Source organism: Citrus clementina, unplaced genomic scaffold, assembly GCF_000493195.1.
Source record: "Citrus clementina cultivar Clemenules unplaced genomic scaffold, Citrus_clementina_v1.0 scaffold_5, whole genome shotgun sequence".
NCBI lineage: Eukaryota > Viridiplantae > Streptophyta > Magnoliopsida > Sapindales > Rutaceae > Citrus > Citrus x clementina.
In genome coordinates this window covers 10,587,601-10,607,668 of record NW_006262201.1, presented here as the reverse complement: position 1 = coordinate 10,607,668, position 20,068 = coordinate 10,587,601, and the positions used below count along the sequence as shown (strand labels likewise).

Here is a 20,068-nt window from a genome sequence, read left to right as displayed (position 1 = left end):
AGCCACCGTTAATTCCAAATCAGCCCAGCAAAACCCATGTCCATTGCCCGGCAACACCCATGGCCTCGCACTGCCATGTCCAACAAAACCCATGGATACGCTAGCAAAAGCATGGCAGCTGGGTACGGGCATTCCAAGCAAGCCCATGGCTGTACCCGGCCAATCCAAGCAAGCCCATGGCCATCAGCGACCATTCCAAGTAAGCCCATAGACATGCCAAGTGTACATTGATCCAAGGAAATGGTTGTTAATAATTTTAATGATTAGACTGGTTTTGGGGTTCATTGATGAATTTGGGAGGAAGCTAAAGACTGCTTCGTCTGTAACCAAAGGAAGCACATAACGACGACGGTTGCATGGTGGTAGACGTGGAGGAACGTGAGCCGTTGGACGGAGTTTGACAAAATGATCAAAAGGGTGTCTAAGAATTGGAGTATTTTGGAGAGGTAGAAGATGTAAGGGTAGAAGAAGAGGGGGCCAGACGGAGAAATGGTAGGGGGGAAACAGAGGGTGCAATGGAGGTGGGGTAAATGGAGGATGATGGAGAGAGTGCAACCAACGGCCATGATGAGGGACAGGAGGAGGAGGGTGAGGTTATGGACGGCTGTGATGGGCTTGAGGATGTGGGGTCCAATGAAAGGTGATGATGGTGGTGATGTTGATGTTGATGTGTGGTAGAGGATGAATGTGAGGGAGAGGTAAGTGAGGATGGAGAGAATGAGGAAGTGTGGGGAGGAAGCTAGTGTTTGGTTCTGAGTCCATGTGAAGTTGAGGATTTTGGGGTGGTTTACAAGCCAATATTGGAGTGTTGCGGTAATTGAATATGAAGCCATGGCTGGTTTTTTGGGGGAGAAAGATTTGGAAGAGATGATGTTCAGAGGAACGGGGGAGTTTATAAAGTTTTGGGATAATGCGGAGGGTATTTTGGACATATTGTTATCTTACCTTAAATTTTAGGAAAAAGATAATCAATAATAAGCTCTTTTTTCATGTCAATTTAAAACTTCGAGTGTGATTTCAAAAATTGTTTTCGTTTTTTTATTTTGGATTTTAAATCGTAAATTTAGTAAAGGAAGTTAAATCAAGTGATCACTTGTTATTTTTTTTAATGTAAAGCAATTTTTTTTTAATGATTTAAGCAAATATTGAGTTGCGTACTTTAACGATATTAATATTTGATTCGAAATTTCATCTACTGAAACTACAAAAATTAATATTTTATAATAAATCAAAACCAAAATTAAAAGATGACTCATTGTCTGCCAATTGTCATTAAACGAAGCCATCACTCACGCCAAAAAAAAAAAAAGTGATATATTCATTTTAACGTAATTTCATACCAACAAATCATTCTTTCTTTCAAACAATGACCTCTTTAATTATCCAGGGCTTTGTGATAACGGCATCTTTGGACGTGAGTGTCATTAGACTTTTGGCTCAATCAGACTTGTGGATTACATGCACTCAACGTCGATAATATAGAAATGGGAGAAAATTATGTCAGTAAAATCAAGTCAGTCAAATAAAAATTGTGTATTTTTAAAAAAGTTAAAAAAAACATATTGACGATGCATAATTTCCTAACTCACTAGAATTTCCTAAAGTTGGAATAAATAAGACTCCAAAGGAACATGTCAATTATTATTATTATCTAGGAAATAATTCATAGCTAAAACAAAATTAAATTTCCTAACTCACTAGAATTTAACTGGAGAAGAATTGGGATATACAACGTTGTATCACATATAGTATTTAGACATTAAGAAAAGAATCCCTGTATCAGTGAACCATACTTGCAAGGAAACACCAGGCGAATACCACCACCTCCTACTAGTTCTTAGGTGTCTCAGAGTTTGATGACGACTTCCATGCTGTGTCTCTTCGACAGGCAGCAAAATTGGGCAATTGACTACATTAACTCCAAGAAATTTATGCAGTCACCTTCCTCCGGACTATCTTGTTTGACGCCAAGGAGCCCAAGCCCAGAAACAATGGCACTCCTTGGTATCAACCACCTGGGGACTTTTGAGCTGAGCCATGACATCCTGAGATGGGCTGTTGTGTAAGCCTTCTTCAAAAGGTCATCCGTTGATCTTTCTCCTAATTAGACCATCAAAACCCTGCATGGAATCCATTGGAGAAGTTGGACAATAGACAAACGCCAACACATATAGACAGTAAAGAAGAATTTAGACCGCAATCACTGTGGCTGAACAAATGGGCCTATTAAAGCCTATTAAAAGTTGGAACCATATTCACCACCCGCATTTCCTTAGAGAACTATATCAGAATTCTGTAAATTTGAAACTATTCTTACATACTTAACTGTAAAACAAGAGAAATTGTACTTCCGTAGCAAAGTCTCACTATTGGTAAGTATCTGGACTTGGAAAGGATGCTAGTTGATTAAGTAAAGGAAAATTGAAATCAGACTTTGAGGTGATAGATCTATATCCACTTTTATAGGAACCGCATTAACATCATATGAGACAAATAAACAAATAACCCAGTCAAAGTTCAACAAACAAAACATTAAAACAAGAGTAATTTGGTCTATCAATGTATATTTAGAGATGTCGATCAATAGACAAATACGTAAAAGAAAGACGGAGAGACCTCAAAGCCGTGCTTAAGAACAGTGCTACTCCAATAACATCAAAATGGTTGGTGACCGCTCTATCAAATCCACACAATAGCTGATATCTCATGTTTGCATATAGTCCAATGAAAGCACCATAACCAGGCGCTTTAGTACTTACTTGAGTTCACTTGAGTTCCAGGATAATATTATCTCACTCAAGTGAGTTCAAGCTCCCAAAATTCACTACAGTGAAACTCTCACAACAAAATTCTATTCAAAGATTCTCTACTCAAATTTGATTAAGCTGCTTAGAATCCTTAACCTGATAACTTACACAAACAAAAACAACTTGCCTAAAGTTTAATATTTAGAGGCAGAACAGTAAAGAAGAAGATATATATTGATACTAAAATTTGACCTGTATTGAAGCAGAAGAATCACGACATCTCATGTGGGCAAAATCTTCACAATACGAGATGCTTGCAAAATTGAAGCAGCATCTTATCACCTGTAATTTAATTAAGACAATAACTTTCCCCAACTATTTCAATGCATTATTGGCAACTAAATTCAGAGAGCGCTAATTAAATATCCTTTTAATAATATCTTCTTATTCTTCTCCAATCTAACAGTTATTTGGAAATCTGAAAAGAGGTTCAACATTTTACAACCAATCAAAAATCACTGAACCATTGGAAAGTGATTTACGTATAATTTTTTTTTTTCCAAACTCTGTCCAAAATGATGAATGAGATAGGATGACACAAGAAACAAATGTAAATTGACCGCAAGTAGAAATATACTTCTGTTATATTTGCAACATCTTCTAGGGTCAATTGCTTTTCCTTGAGCTCTGTTTCTGCATGGGCTCAAATGCAACACGCATACCACAAGATATAATTATCAACAGGATCTCCCTAAGTTACATGCATGTAACTTAGCATTAGCCTCATCAACATGAATCTTTTGCCGCCACATGCAGCCCGTGGAAAACTGTTTATGGCCATAAAGAACGGGATAATCAGAAATCATTAACAACGAGAGAAATCATTTTAATCGCAGCCAAACATACACACTAAGAAAATCTAAAATTGAATTTCTCCCAATGAATGTGCCTCTTCACAGCAATTGCACTAGCTAATCCCAGCAGCCTGCGTCATGGAGCTTCTCCCAATGAGTGAGTGAGCCTTCAACAGTTATCACTTAGCTCAAACTAAAATGAAATTATTGTGGACATCTGAATTAAAAATACATGTAAAAGCAGTTTTCTCAAAGCAAGGTCAAGATAAGAGATTAACTCTGCTCCTTATTTACATTAAAAATAAAAAACAATGAAAAACAGAGCTAGAGAAGAACTTACCTGTGCATTGAGACCATGTGGGGAATGTGAGATATCTTCTTATATTTGGTTTGAGAAACTCCATCTTCTTCTGAAAGTTCTGACAGTTCCCTAAACCCAGGCCAATACAATTGCAACAGAAACTGCATGCATTAAGCAGCATCTGATCATCTCCTGTTATTTCAAGACAATAATAACTTAATTGCAACACTGCATGCTTCAACCATTAACCTTTTCAATTTCAACACTTCTTTTGTCCCCCGCCCGATGCCCTTTTCACAATTCTATGAATCAGATAAATCAGCCTTCTTCGCAAAACTATGAAAAACTTTTCACCGTGTTCCACACATTCCGGGATCAGTATTGATAACAAACATTTGATGAAGACCCTGCCAATTAAAATTTCGGTCCCCATGTAGCAGAATTTCTTATTTTTCCTTTGTACACAAATGCAGACACTTAAGCAAATTAAGATTTCATACCTAAAGCAAATTAGGATTTTTTTTTACCCTGCAAGTTACAATTTCAGTCCCCATGTAATAGGAAAAATTTGTACACATATTTATAGCAAATTAATATTTCATACCTCACAATATTTATCATAACCATCAATCTTTAGAAACCACATGCAGACTTGTCAAACTGTTTATGGCCCAAAATAACAGGAAAACTAGAACAGATTTTTAAGAATGAGCGACTAAATATTTCAATGGCAACTAAAATTACACATCCTGGAAATCTAAAACTCAAGTACTCAGAATGAATGTGCCTCTTCACCGCAATTAAACAAGCTGGGAACTTTAGTGCAAATGATTTTTCATAATCTTCAATTGCATAAGTTAGTTAGAATCAATCTTTCTTAATCTTTCAATTCACACATTACAGCCTGATAACACAAGGAAACACTGTAAGGTAGCGTTTACTTTTTGGATTGGAGTGGGAATCCTGAGAAGTGTGAATCCTAGGATTGGGAGTGTGGAGTGGGAGTGGGAATAAGTTGTTTACTTATACTGGAATAGAAGTATGGAATGAAGATCAGAATCCAATATATGTGTTTACTTTGTCTTGGATTGAGAGTAAATAGTTTCAAATTACAATTTTATCCTTATTTAAAAAATTATAGTTTTTAATTACGAAGCTAATAAAAAATATATTTAATGAATAAATATTTATTTTATTATATTTGTAAATTTATAATAATTATTAATATTCTTAATTATGAACATCACATTTTTTATTAATTTTAATTCTAATATAAAATGAAACGTTATTTTATTTTATTTAATATAATTATATTAAATTTAAATATAATTATATTAAATTTATTATTATATAAAATAATAATATAATATTATTTAGTACAAAATTAATATTTTCTTAGAATAAACTATTCATTATTATTAATATTAAATAAATATAGTACTATTATTTTTAAAATAAATACAATAATATTATATTTATTAATTCTCTATTAATATAATAATATTATTTTAAAATAATTTTAACTTAGAATCAATGCAAATTATTATTTAGTTAAATATAATAATATTATTCAAATAAATATAATATTATTTATTTTATTTTATTAATTATAAAATATTAAATTGAATTAAAATTAAAAAAAAAGGTAGAAAAGGAAGAGGTGGGAGTGGATTCCCACTCCCACCTCCCCCAATGGGAGTCCCACTCCCACTCCCCACTCCAAAAATAGATGGGGCCCACAGAGTGGGATTCCCAATCTTTCACTAAATAAGTGAAGTAAACACAGCATAAGTGAATTGTCAACTATGACAAATTTTGGGTAAAAATCATCAACTGTAGTTATCCGCATAACATATAGTGTCAACACCAAATTCCTTCCTGATCCCGGGAAGCATTTCAGCCCACAGACGGTTTGCTTTGTCAATATATATCAAGCTTTGTAGCTTTTAAGAAACTGAGAGGTGAAACACCTGGAATTTTCGATAGCAACTCAGGATTCTATATTCAAACTATGATGTTTGATAACTTGCTGATACAAAAGACATTGCCCCAAGCACTTTTTTACAGGAGCTAAAATCAAGCCAGTCACTTCCATTTGTTGTAGTTTTAACGCAGAAAGAAAAAAGGAGAAAAAAACTGCAAGATACCGCATGTTCGCGGAAGCAGAGTTGAATAATTACAAAATTACATTCTTGATTGCACAGAAATGATATATAGCAAACCAAGCATAACAATATAATTTTACATTGTTCAGCTTTTGGTCTACGTCACAGTCAAAGAAAAACATTCACTACTCGCTGATATATGCTTAATTTCTCACTCACTCCAAGAACTTTCATTCTCCCATAATTCACTCAAATGAAACTTTCATTGGAAGGTCCTATTATTAAGGCTTTAGCATCACTTCATATGCCCAACAATTCAAATTTGAGGATGTTATTTCACAAAATGGAGTGCTCTATTTGGCTTGTGAACAATCTTCCTCACCATCACCATCATTGCCGTACCAGTAGCACTGAACAATCCTCATTCTGACATTTGCCCCAATTATCTGATTACACAAGAATCCAAAACAACTGTTAGAAATTTTAATCTTTATATATAGCCAAAATGGTGAATAAGATGATGTACTTGATAACAAAAACCTGATTTAGTAAATAATTAAGCGGCCGATAACAAGCACAGAATCTCATCGTGTGGGGAAAGCCTTGACAACAGAAGATGGTGCTTTCATTCAAGCAATGATAACTTTCCAATTTCATAAGGTAGCTTAATGCCCTTTTAAGAATATCTGCACCAGCCCGACAATTATTCATGGAAATTCAAATTCAGAATCATGTTCGTATGAGAGATGAAATGTAATGAGCGACTTGGCCACCATATATGTATTTATCATCTTCAATTTGCTCATCTTTGTCTAGAGTATGCTTCTGCGTTAACTTAATTAGCGTGCAAGCCACCTGAAAATGGTTTTAAATAATGAGAGTCTGAATTCGAATGAATTAATCAAAATGATGACAGAAAATACAAAAGTAAAATAACCACAAGAAGTAGAAATATACTTTTGTTAGATTTAGAGCATAATTCTTCTGTCAAGTTCTTTTCCATTAGCCTTGTTTCTGTGCGTGCTCAAACGCAATTCCTCAACACTCAAGATAGTTTCTGCAGACCTGAAAAACTGGTTGTGGCCCTACGGAACTTGAAAATTAGAAAAGATTCAGAATGAGTGACTAAATATTTTAATCAAAACTAATTAAACATACACGCCCTGAAAATCTGAAACTGAATTACTCAAATGAATATGCCTCTTCACAGCAATTGGTTGAAACTTTACTGCAAAGACTTTTTGAAACCCTTGAAGATGATACTCTACCTGATAACACAAGGAAACACAATCAATATAAGAAGATGATTTTACAAACAAATGAAAGCTTGCAATTATTGGGAGAGCTCTACTCAAATTTAATGAGATATCTCTCAGAAGGGAGAGCTCTAATAATATATAAAGCCAAAAATCTAACACTCATCAAATTGGCTTGTGAACAATTAATCTTCCTTGCCATCATAAATGCCAGGTGTGGTGAACAATCTTCATTCTGACATTTGCCTTAATAAGCTGCTTAGTATCCTTAACCTGATAAGTTACACAAACAAAAACAACTTCACTAAAGTTTATTCTTTAAAGGCAAAACAGTAAACAAGATGATATATGCTGATACAAAAAATTGACTTGAGTTATCCTGATGTCAAGAATCACAGAACCTCATGTGGGCAAAATCATCGCAATACAAGATGCTGAATTCAAGCAACATCTTATCACCTGTAATTTAATTAAGACAATAACTTTCCTCAACTATTAGCCTTCTCAATTTCAATGTATTATTGGCAACTAAATTCATAGGGGACGTAGCTAATTAAATGCCCTTTTAACAATATCTTGCCCACCTAACAATTATTTGGAAAATCTAAATGACAATCATGCATTGATGGCATAAAAAATTGGCCACAAAGCTGCCTAGAAAAAGGCTTTAAATTCTTAATGAGACAACGTATTCGAACAAATATGGTGAATGAAGAGACAAAGGCATAACACCTCAAGAAGTAAAGCTCTGTTTCTGTATGTGCTCAAACCAATGGAAACCCATGAAAATGAATTTCTACGAATTAGACATGTCAGCCAAAACAGGTACTCTGTACAAGCAAAGTAAAAGAGAGTTACAAAAAATTTTAAGATAATTAAACTTTTAGTCACCATATAATTAATAGAAAACTTTGTACACCATGATTTATATGAGATTAAGATTGTATACCTAAGTTTTAATTGCAAACTAAATATACACAACATGATATTAGCATTAGAAGACTGCACCAAAACGTACCGAATTGAATGTACCTCTTAACGGCCATTGTACATGCATTGAAAGTTTACCGCAATAGCTGTTTCAAACGTGATGCATCTTAGAGATGCAAGATGAGAAATTGTCATTACAACCAGCATTGAAACATGTGTGAAAACTGTTAATGGACCTAAATAACTTGAAAATCAGAAAAGATTAGGAATGAGTGACTAAGCCTGCTAATCACAACTAAACATACAAACCTTGAAAATCCAAAATTGTACTCGATGAATGTGCAATTGCTCGAGCAGGTAACTTTACTGCAAAGGCTCTTACAAACCCTCAAAGATGATACTCTACATACCATGGTAACCTGAATAACAAAAAGAAACACAGTGAATATTAAAGGGCATTCTGACAATGCAAATTTGTGCAAATTAACAACTGCGGTTACCTGCATAATAGTGTTAACACCGAATTCCTTCCTCCATGGAAGCATATGATCAGCCCACATGTGCTGTGCTCTGTAGCTTTTGAGTACCTGAAATTGTTAATACAACCAACGGTGAAAATTGGGTGAAAAAATGGTAATATTAGCATAATTGAATTTGCTTATAGAGGATAAACCGATCAAAAAAAAAAACAAGATAGAAATGATGATCTTAGTACCTTAATATCATGCAATAATAATCATCATGCCTTCCAGGCAGCTATCCATCCTCAATTGAAACAGTGCAGACCTGGCCATCACTTTCTTCTTCAAAGTCCAGCAACTGAACGTTGCACACAACACCACAGTGGAAGTTCCATCACCAGCCTAATCCTTGATTACCCCAATGTTCTCCATAGGATACTACATCACTCTCTTCTCAGCCCTCTTTCCAGAAACAAATTTTATTGTATAACATCAATACTATATGCATCAAATATCTAATATATTGTTTACTACAGGAATAATATATTGATTCTTGGCAAGCTTGCAACTTTCAAGAGTATTCAAGTTTGCTTCCATCGATGAACAACGCAAGCAAACAAATAAGTGATTCATTGTATCCTGGAGGTGTATTTATTTAGCCTATATGCATCACTTAATTGGTGGGATAAATAATATCTTTAGGAAAGCGACATTTGTAATGTGCCTTGAAGTACACATTAATTTTCTACAAATTACCTATTACTATTATTTTATTATACTTACAGAATTGTAAACACATTAATTAATTATAATAAAGTTCCACTTCCACCTTTATTACTGTAATTCTCTACATTTATCATTCTCCACAAATATATATCCCAGCACTTAGTAGATATATTATTTTATTATAAATATCAATAGATTTTTAATTGTATAATACATACTTATGAAATTGTATAGAGTAATTCCGTTCAATTATATTAATCCGTTATGAATTTCATCACAAATTTATATGTGGCCAATACCGTGCAGGTGAAATTTCAGATAAAATCATCTCCTAGCAATTTATTTTTTTATATTTTTCAATTTTGCTTTAACGTATGGATCCATTTCTTGTCTATATGGCAGACAACTTTTATTATCAGGTAGGCAAAATCAAAAGCCATTATGTCGTTAATTTTATTATGCCATGACAGACTCCAAGATCTAATTTAGACAGCGAATCAAATAATGGTAATTAGTAATTCATTACATCTGCAGTTAGCTAGATACTTTGTTTGTGAAAAAAAAAGAATAAAATCAGTTTCATAATGATTTTATTTACAATAAATACCATACTATGGTCCATGACTTACCTCATATTACAAAGAAAATATGTGAAAGATAATTAAGGATTAAAGCTTTCCACAAAGATTTATAAAATTGCTTTTGATAAAACTGTTCTGATGAAATGAAATTATATGAAATTACTAAGAATTTAGTTAGCCTCTCAAAAAGGTTTATTTATTGCTTGACTTCTCGACCTTAAAATTCGAATGTCAAAATAGATAAAAAGTTAAAAAATTATTTTAAATTTTATCCACCCGTTTACCATTTTAATATATAAAAAAAAGAATTACTTATTTTTTAGTAATTATGACTATTTTTAGCAATAGCAACCGGGGGCATAATATATCTGATAGATTTTTTTTGGGGAACAAAGCTTATTATCTCTCTCTCCTATTGCTTTAAAGTGTCATCTCTTATGTTAAACAAGTCTCAGCCAAAGATTAAATTGTCATATGTTCGTAAGATATTCACCACAAAAGTCTAGGGAAATTTCTTCATCCTTGAGCGGAAATACAAAGAAAAACATAGTTAGCAATTTTACTAGCAAAACTAATATGTTGTTACGTATGGAGTAAATCTTCAGGGAATTTCGAAATTTAGACGCTTATAAATGGAAAAACATAGTTATTTTAGACGCTTTTTCCATTTATAGCTATTATGTAGTCATAAGGAATTTCGAAATTTGAGAAGTTTGCTTGTAGCTGCAGGCTGCAGAGATTTTGATTTGGCGACTTTGATTGATAATTGAAGTTACTGTTGCAAGAGAAATGAAAAAAATAATTAGAAAAATAAAAGTCAAAGAGCTAGGCAGAAGGCTATTTGTCATTTTGTCATAGTAGAAAAATAATTAACAAAATAAAAAAAAATTCAGTTACTTTGACTTTATTTCACAAAATATAAAATTAAATTTCTACTGTATGTATAAAGTGTTTAGGGGTCAAATCAGTCTTTTTATACATAATTTTTAATATCCACTTAGAAATCTCAAAAAACTTTCAAAGCTTGTAGGGTCATGATCCCCTCTGGGGGTGGACAAATGTGGGTTCAGATCAACCTAATTGGGTTTTTGGTTGATAGGGTTAGAATATTCAAATTGGATTAGATCGGATCAAAAATTCAAGTTGAATTTGGATCGCATTGGGTTATAATTATAAGCGAGTTAGGTTGGGTTTGGGTTAAAATCATATTCGGGCTAGTTAGGATGCATTCAAATAATGTTCGGATTAGGGTTATTTTTAAGACTTTTTTGTTTATTTTGAGTTTTTTTAATTATTTTAGTTCTTGAAGATTGTTTTAAAGTAATCATCTCATTTCAGTTTTTTTTTTACCAATTTTCAACAAAAAATGAAAACTACTCCTATGAAATCAAATTAATAAAAATTAAAATAAACTACTACTATCAGATTGGATCGGATCTCCATCTCTTTGCCTTCTTCTACATTTAAGGTAATTTTGAGCCATCCATAGTGTAATTAGTTCCTCTTTACACATATTGTAACCTTTTGAAAAGATAGCTCAATGTGAGAAATATTGTTTTACTGTGGACGACAAATCATTATAACTTAACGACAAAGGAGCCAGAAGACCTTTCCCAAACTCTTCTACCTTCCACATTCCACTATCTAAAATTATTTTCTATTCTTCTATTGGTCATTTATAGTGTAAGAATTTCCCTATTATCTTTGCAACAAAAGGCAAGCCTTTGCACTTACATGCAATTTTTTGATCGATTGATCACGATCCTTGAAGAATTGACCCAAAAATGCTACCTGCTTAAACAATGATCAACATTCTTCTTCAATTAATTCCTTGAGAAAGGTAAGATTTGTTGATCTCATCATACTTGCTACTAATTGATTACGTGCAGTAGTATAGACTATTCTTTAAACACAGAAGAATGGTTCCCATTAATTGTAATGTCCATCCCACACATCATTTAAGACAAGAAAAAAGTATCTTTCCCTCAATACATTTATTATGAATATGGCTTACAAGAGATAACCTAATATTTGTCTGCTACCATTCTCAGGTTATATGCGTCCTGCATGACTTGCAAGATTGCTCCTTTGACCATCTATCTGATAACCTCCACAGTCGTTGCCTACATCCCTTAAACATCGTCTCCAGGATGGTTGCTCCTTTGATTGTGTGGTCGCGCCATGATGACAAGCAAACTTGCTCTGATACCAGCTGATGATGCAGAAACACTAAAAAGCTATTAGATAATATAAACCAGGATTTGAATAATAAGTTTTATTGAGAATAATTTGAATGAACAAAATTAGGGTTTTGAATCCCATTTATAGAAGCCTAAAAGGAGGCAAATTTAACAAACTCAGCAAATTCAAAATATTATATGATAATAAAATTCTTCGAATCTAAATAAGAGAAAGAAAATAGATGGCACTTAAATCTAATATCTTAAAATCCTAGAAGAATCAAGAAAAATAGAAAAATATCTTAAAACTGAAAAACGACTATAAAAGAAGTGAAATTTTTAGCTTAATCGCAGGGCATAACAGCCTAGGTTGTTCTGCATTTGGTTCGACTCATCGCAAGCTTGGAAACTCTATTATATGTCCAAAACGAATACTCGTAGCCCAATTTCTAACCTCGGAAGATACCCTGCTTATTCCATGCAACCATCTTATATCAACTTGCCTTCTCTGCATCTTCAAGCACAGCTTGAATGGCTTGAAGATTTATGGTAAGTCACAAGCAGCAAAGGAGTTCAGCTGCTCCGGGAGAGGGGAAGCGATCACATCCATTCTGGCAAAGAAAAGGAGAAATAATTTCATAAGTTGTTCAACGTACTTTTGTTGCAAAAATACCGAAAGAAACGAGTTGTTGCATTCTTCTTACACTACACGAAAAATGTTTATGGTTATTGTCGCCTAACCCACGCGTCAATAATTTTAGCATTTTTAATTTCCCTGATTCTACTCCACAGCTGTGATACATAATTGTAAATATTCTCTAATTAATTTGTAGTGGTCGGGCCAATGCCATTTAAAACCAAAAAAAAAAAAAAAACAAAAGAAAAAAAAACGAAAGTTGGAAAAAAGCATGCATCACCGATAATTCATTTATTTGTTTGAGGACGGGGATATTTTCTACCTACTTATTTTACAAATCTACCTCGCTGTCAGAAAATAATTGTAATACGTTCATACTATTTTTAAAATATATAAATCAATAAAACGTATAGACAATCAATAAATTAAATCATTCATATAATTTTTTTTTTTTAACTTAGGTGTCTTTGACCATTTAGGTTGCTTTAAGATAAGTTTTATTTGACTAATTTACCATGATAATATAAAATGACTAAAATACCCCAAGAATCAAGAGTTCTTGTATATAATAGTTTAGGTATTTTATTTTATTTGATTCAATCTCCAAACTTATTGTAATTACATCTTCTTTATTTCAATTTTTAAAAAATAATTTGAACTTATTGTAATTATTTCTTGAGAGTGGGGTGGGTTTACAAAAATTATGGGCCTTTTCGTTTATTAATTCTTGGAAATTAATGGCTCCGTAATCAATTTCTTTTGTTCTTTTATTTAAATAGAAAAGAAAAATTAAGAGGAGCTTTTGTCTATTGAATTGAGGTTCTGTGAAGAAAAATACGTATCAAATGATCGACGGATTGAACTTTTCAATTTTTACTTCACAGTACTTTTCTTTATTTGCTGGGTCATTTATGTTTTTTTGGACGGATTTAAGTGTTCTTATACATTTTATTGAATTTTATTTTGATAAAATCACCAACGATCAGTAGAGATTTACACTACCTATCTGAGTATTTGGTTCTCTAATGTAAGGAAGCATGTAATCTTTCGCCAATAATTTTTTATTTCATCAAAATGTTAAAATGTTGAAAGGAGAATTAGATTTTTTTATATATATATATAAAAGAGAATCAGAGTTCATATTGAAGAAAATTCTTTTTCCTACTATAAGTCCAGTTCGAATCTTTGAAGCAAATGATCTAATCTCAAGCATAGAAAGTAGGAAGATCGATTGAACAGCGGACACATTAACAAAAAATAATTACTTTAAAAAGTTAATATTGGATATCACAAAAATTTTATTATTATTATTGTAAGTTGGTATGTTGAAAAATAAACAAGCTTTATATGAACTTTAAACACAGATAATAATTTGCATGTAGTAAAATTGCTTAATATATCCATTATTTTATCATTTTTAACTTTATCTATTGGTTATTTTCATTTTGAAAATATAGGATAAATAAAATAATAACAAACACGTATTTCAATTGAAAATTTATCAACTTGAAAACACCGTTTTCATTCTCATAATATGAATTTAAAAATAAAATACAGAACATGCCCTAACATTTCCTGAATTTATTTTTATACTGTAAAAGAATCAAATTACTCACACAATTATTTTAGCTTTTATGATATAAACAAATAATCATCATTAAATTCAATAGAAAGAGGTATTCTTGGTAGAATTGACTTCTTTAGCAAAATATAATCTATTTGGGGGGTCCAGCTACCTTGCGTCATGGGTTTGGTACCCCAATTATTTGTCTCTTAGCGAATGAATCCTTAGATTGTGAACAAAGGTAGTTAACGGCTGAGATTTAACGGTTGGAAAATGGGTAACCGGCTGAAGCTGTAATACCAGTAAAACGAAAACAAAAAAGATAATTCAATCCAAACGGCTCCGTGTGCTATTGCGATTGCGTCTCTGCTCTGTTGCTGCTGTAATTGAGAATCGACGGCTACTGCTGCTGCCGCTTCGTCTCTGCTCTGATTCAGCTAGTGGTGGTGGTGCTACATCTCTGCTTTGATTTGCCTAGTGATGGTGGTGGTGGTGGTGCTGCATCTATGTAAGGCGGCAACTTGAGTTCTGAGTTTGCAGAAGTGGGCGGCTTGCTTTGCTAATTTGGGGCTAGGGTTTTTCCTTTTCCCATCCCTTGACTTAATGACAGGTTCAGTTCCGATTTGGATCAAATTAAGTCCGGTTCGTTATTGTGAAATCGTAATAAACAAATAAATTGGGGGCTGAAAAATCTGGTCGGAATTTCAATTTGTATTAATTAATTGACTTTTTGAATTTCTTTCCAATAAAATTAAGCTATGCTCAAGTGTTTGTATTTTGGTAAATTGTGCTGTATCTATTTTGTTCATGTGATTGTTAATTTATTTTGTTTTTCCAGGTTTTGTTGGTATGATTGTTAATTTATTTTGTTTTTCTGAGTTTTGTTTATATGATTGTTAATTGATTTTGTTTGTTCTTTTCTTTACTTGCTGAAATTTCATTTTTCGTTGGGGTAAATTCAAGAATTATGATTTATGAGTCTAAATTGTTTTGAATGTATGATATGCGAGGGTTCTGCCTACAATTACTTTGGCTAGTGTGTCAACTGCAGGTTCTGTGGAGGGTAAGGTAAAATAGTTTATGAATAAATTGAAGAATTGGTGATATAGGTGGTTACGGCTGAAATTGTAGAAGAGTTTTCTTCAATTTCTACCCAGTAAATGTGACATTTACAATCTCAGCAGATGAGAGAGTAAGAAAGCTTTGCTATTCAATATGTGTTTCATTAATTCACTTGGGTATTGAAACCCCGAAGCTTTTTTTTTTTTTTGAGCAAAGGGAACCTTATTCGGACTGTTCAACTAAGAAAAAATGATACAAGGAAATGAAATTAAGTGCCATGAGGCATCAGTGCCTAACTCAATGCTTTCTTCTATATGTAACATTTCTAATACAGAGTATGTACATGAGTGAAAACCTTTGAAGTAAATAAATGTATGTTTACTCTATCAAAATTGGACTTCCCTGCAAATGCAATCCCATGATTGACAAAAAAATGGCCAGCAACGCTGTGGTGCCATGTCTGAAATTTGCTAAAACAACTCGGAGACGGCATGGGGCACAAGAAGAGAGTTCTTAAGTTCCAAAATTGTCTACGATCAAGTGTTGGGATGGTGAATGCTTTCACCAATTACGCAACTGAGCGGTGATACTTTTCACCACAGGATGATATTCTGTGTGCACGTGCTTTTTAGTTTTCTCTGAACCAGGTTGCTCAAGCCACTCATCATACAAGCTTTTCACCAGAGGATTTTTGAAAGGATTAGCTACCATTACATTTTCCAAATAGATGGTTTCCAGTGTCTTAATTAACTCCTTCGGTGATTGCCCTGGCTTAGGCTTGATCTGACCTCCACCATTCATGCAACCTGAAGGGCATGCCATGACCTCCACAAATTGATAATCACATTTTCGCATTTTCACTCTCCTGACAATGTTTTGCAGGTTCTGGAAGCCATAACATAGGGCAAATTTCAACAACGTTTTCCCTCCACTTCCAGAGCCACCTCTCAGAAATCAGAGTTTCTGATGGTTTTAAATTGTAGATGACCTTCAATAACTTTTCCAAATAGTGTTTCAGCAGCATGTCTGAATACTGTTTCTGCATAACCTCCAGAACTTCCAGCGACCCCATAAAGATGTCCTTCGTCATCAACATTGGTCAAGATAATGCCCCATAATATAGAATATCCAACAATAAAACATGCATGAAAATAAATGCAAGTGAATCGAGATTATGAAAATCATTCACCCACAAAATGAGAGTGCCACAATGAATATCCAAAGCCACCAACAAAATTTAAAAGAAAAGTAATTCGTGTAAAATATTAATGGAGCCAAGCAAAGAAAACACAAGAAATAAGAGTACTGTTATTTTACCTGTAGCACTAGGGTGCCAACTCTAGTATCTCCAACTAAAACAATAATACATTTATTGGTGGAAAAGACAAAACGTTCAAGACCTTCGTAGCTAGTTTCAATGGCAAGGGGAACGCTTGCAACCTCAACTCCATACATCAGTTTGTTATTTGTTTAAACACACAAGTCGTAAAAATATTTTCAACTTACTACACGTGCTTTTTTACTAACCAGTTGTTCCCCCCAGGTGATCGAACATAAAATCTATTTAATTTTTTACATATTTTATATTTTGAAATTTTGATTTATTATAGACAAACAAGGAGTTTGACACAATAAATTCTTAATTCTTAATATAAGGTATGACAAAATGGTATTTTCATTTATTGTAGACAAATTAAATTTTTGCACAAAAAATACTTAATCCATCATAAAATTAAAGGGAAAATAATGATAATTTATATACTTAATCTTTTCGGCAATAAATCTAAATAAAAATGGCGAAAAAAATTTATTAAATTTTATTTACTACTAAGGGTGAATCCATAACCCTAACCATTTTTAGCAAAAGTAAAATAAACAAATAAATCTTTTTTCTGTGTATTGACCTCGAACTCACCGAGCTATAATATAACAAGAGACTCTTATACTTGAGAGTTAAAAATTACTTTTAAGTTGTGTCACCTAGAAGACTCTCTATGTGTTACTATATTAGGAGAATTATATGCTTTCTATTTAATAAATTAAGATTTACAATAAAACATACTGACTAAAAGGGATGCATATATACAACACAATTTCTTTCGAATACTAAAATTATTATTTTTTATTTCACACTTATTACTTTAAACTCTTATACAAAACAAATAGGGACTACTAAATAACATGTCAGATAATTTTATTACTTCTTTAATTATTACAATTTAATTCGGGCTTCTTTTGTAACAAACTATACAACTCATACTTTCTATTACTTACAACAAATAAAATAGAGTGTCAAATATATTTTTCTCTTTATATTTTTCTTTCTTTTTTATTGTTTTAACTTATCATTCATCTCAATTAAGCCACTATTTCTTGGTTGATGATTTACTATTTTTAAATTTATTGTTGTTATCATCACGCAAATCATCATCATCATCATCATCAATATTTTAATATTATTCTTTAAATAATTTTATTGTTATTATTATTATTGGGATCCAACTACGGTACCACCGTGGTACCCGTACCACTGGTTTTGTCTTTTGTGCCAACTGTGTTGTAAATTTTCATTGAACCCCTTTCATTCATTTTTATTTAAACTTTACCTCATAAATATTAAATTAATTTCTATTGCATCCATATAAACATTATAATTAGCACCTTATACTATTTGTTATTTATACATTTTTCTTCTATATTACACATTTATCACAATACCCCTCTTTTTATCACAAATACCGGCGAACCCGACCCGAATTTCGTTTCCATTTCCGTCCACGCCACCGGCCAAGGTTGGTACCGATCGGAAGATCGTGCGACGCCGGTCATCTCCACACCATCCTTGTCACAAAAATAACCGGGTCAACCCGACCCGGATTTTGTTTCCGTTTCCGGCAACTCCACCGGCCAAGGTTGGTACCGATCGGAAGCTCGTGCGATGCCGGTCATCTCCATGTCATCCTTGTCGCCGTAAAGCATTCGGAAAGCTGCCAATCGAAGCCGTGAAAAGTCACAGAATCCCCGCTTCAATTCGCCGTTGTTTCTCCAGTTTCCGGTGATGCCACCACTTGAGTTTTGTTCTCCACAATTCTCTATGTCTTTTCTGACCAACCACAGCCACCGGAGGAGCCGATTTGCCGTTGATCGGCCGTTGAAGGATTCACGGGTTTGGGAGAAATGAACTTAATATTTTTGAAGCAAAGTTCAAATAAGAATAAGTGAAAGGGCTTCATGAAATTTTACACATAAAAGACAAAAGCAGTGGCATGGTGCCACTGTTGCACGATAGGCGAGTCCTTATTATTGTTCAAAATTGGCAATGACACGGCCTATTATTTAAACTATAAGAAAAAAATTAAATTTATTTATTATTTCAAACCTCAGAGTTAAAGGAAAATTTTCTCCTTTTTTCCCACCAATTACTTTCGCAGTGCATTACCTTATCTCTTGGACCCTCTCTTCCAAATATTTTCGTCACTTTTTTCAAAAATAGAATTTTGATCTTACCCTAACCCAGAGTTGCACGCTTCCACCAACTTGTTTTCAACCAATAGTTGCATCCACATGTTTGCTGTTAGTTTCAATGCATGTCTTCTTAACAAATGTTGGACCCATTACATGCGTACTTTTATTAAAATCTTCTTTCCCTGTAGGTTACCGGCCCATGACCTTTTTGTCCGGTTATCTCCAATTGTCTTTGTATCACTTTTGCAGCCATTAAATGATATCTATAGGCTCATTCACTATAAGACAAAGGACTGGGGTACTAAACCATCTTTGTATCACTTTTGCAGCTATTAAATGATATCTAAAGACTCATCTACTATAAGACAAAGGACTGGGGTACCAAATCCCTGACGCAAATTAGTTATGCCCTCTATTTGGGACTTCTTACTCCATTAGGTTAATTGTCACATCATTAATTTTAGATTATAAACTTTATATTCGAACTTTGTAAGACCATCATTTTTCCCTTTTTATTTAAAAAAAAAATTAACTTCTTGCATGATCTAGTTGGTCTCCTTTCAAAAGAAACCAAAAAAAAAAAAAAAAACTAAAATAAAAGGAAATAAAGCATATTATTTATCTTAATTACTTTCATTTGTTATTGACATGTACTCATGCATTGTGGGCTTTTGTATACTTTATCGATATGTTTTGCTTAAGGGATAAAACTCATTATGTGGCAAAATTTTATTAGAGCTGGGATTATTTGTATATGTTCTAGTACTTTGAGCATCTTACTATACACTCGTCTATAAAATTTTAACATTAATTTTTACTACTCATCGAAATATCAATATAGTTCTGTAACGTAGGTGAAAAAAAATAATAATAATAAGAGGAAGCTGGGTAATGTTTTATGGGCGAGAGGGATAGAGGAAGCTGTCAAACCGACCCGGAAAACCCGACCCAAAACTGCGAACCCGACGCTGACATATCTCCGATTTTCGGCCACCTCACCGGCCATGGATGGTAGCAACGAAAGTTCCTGCGCCAGCCATCACTTTCCCACCGTCACTGTCGCCAAAAACCAACCGAAACGCCGCCGTTTGAAGCGCGAATTGTCGCAGCCAAAACCTATCACGACCGTCGTTGATTCGGTCGGAATTAGGCCATGCCAGACGGAGAAATGGTAGGGGGTAAACAGAGTTTGTAACGGA

The 20,068-nt window shown here is 33.4% G+C and overlaps 2 protein-coding genes and 1 long non-coding RNA gene across 3 annotated transcripts; all 3 read right to left on the bottom strand.

The window, feature by feature from the left end:
* Positions 1-281: 281 nt before the first annotated feature.
* LOC112097911 (elongation of fatty acids protein 3-like) lies at positions 282-839 on the bottom strand. Its single transcript, XM_024183502.1, has one exon. The coding sequence runs from the start codon at positions 831-833 to the stop codon at positions 282-284; it is 552 nt and encodes a 183-aa protein (XP_024039270.1). The 5' UTR covers positions 834-839.
* A 5,989-nt stretch (positions 840-6,828) lies between these two features.
* LOC112098557 lies at positions 6,829-7,535 on the bottom strand. The gene is made up of 3 exons (XR_002905664.1): positions 7,424-7,535; positions 6,965-7,275; positions 6,829-6,862 (listed from the first exon to the last, which is right to left on the bottom strand). It is a non-coding gene; the product is annotated as an uncharacterized LOC112098557 (long non-coding RNA).
* An 8,430-nt stretch (positions 7,536-15,965) lies between these two features.
* Positions 15,966-16,522, bottom strand: LOC18043122 (protein NAR1; the record flags this gene model as incomplete). The annotated part of the gene is given in 2 exon segments (XM_024183501.1): positions 15,966-16,333; positions 16,336-16,522. Coding segments are annotated over 2 exon segments (555 nt in total), but the record flags the coding sequence as incomplete, so codon positions are not given.
* Between the last annotated feature and the right edge of the window lie 3,546 nt (positions 16,523-20,068).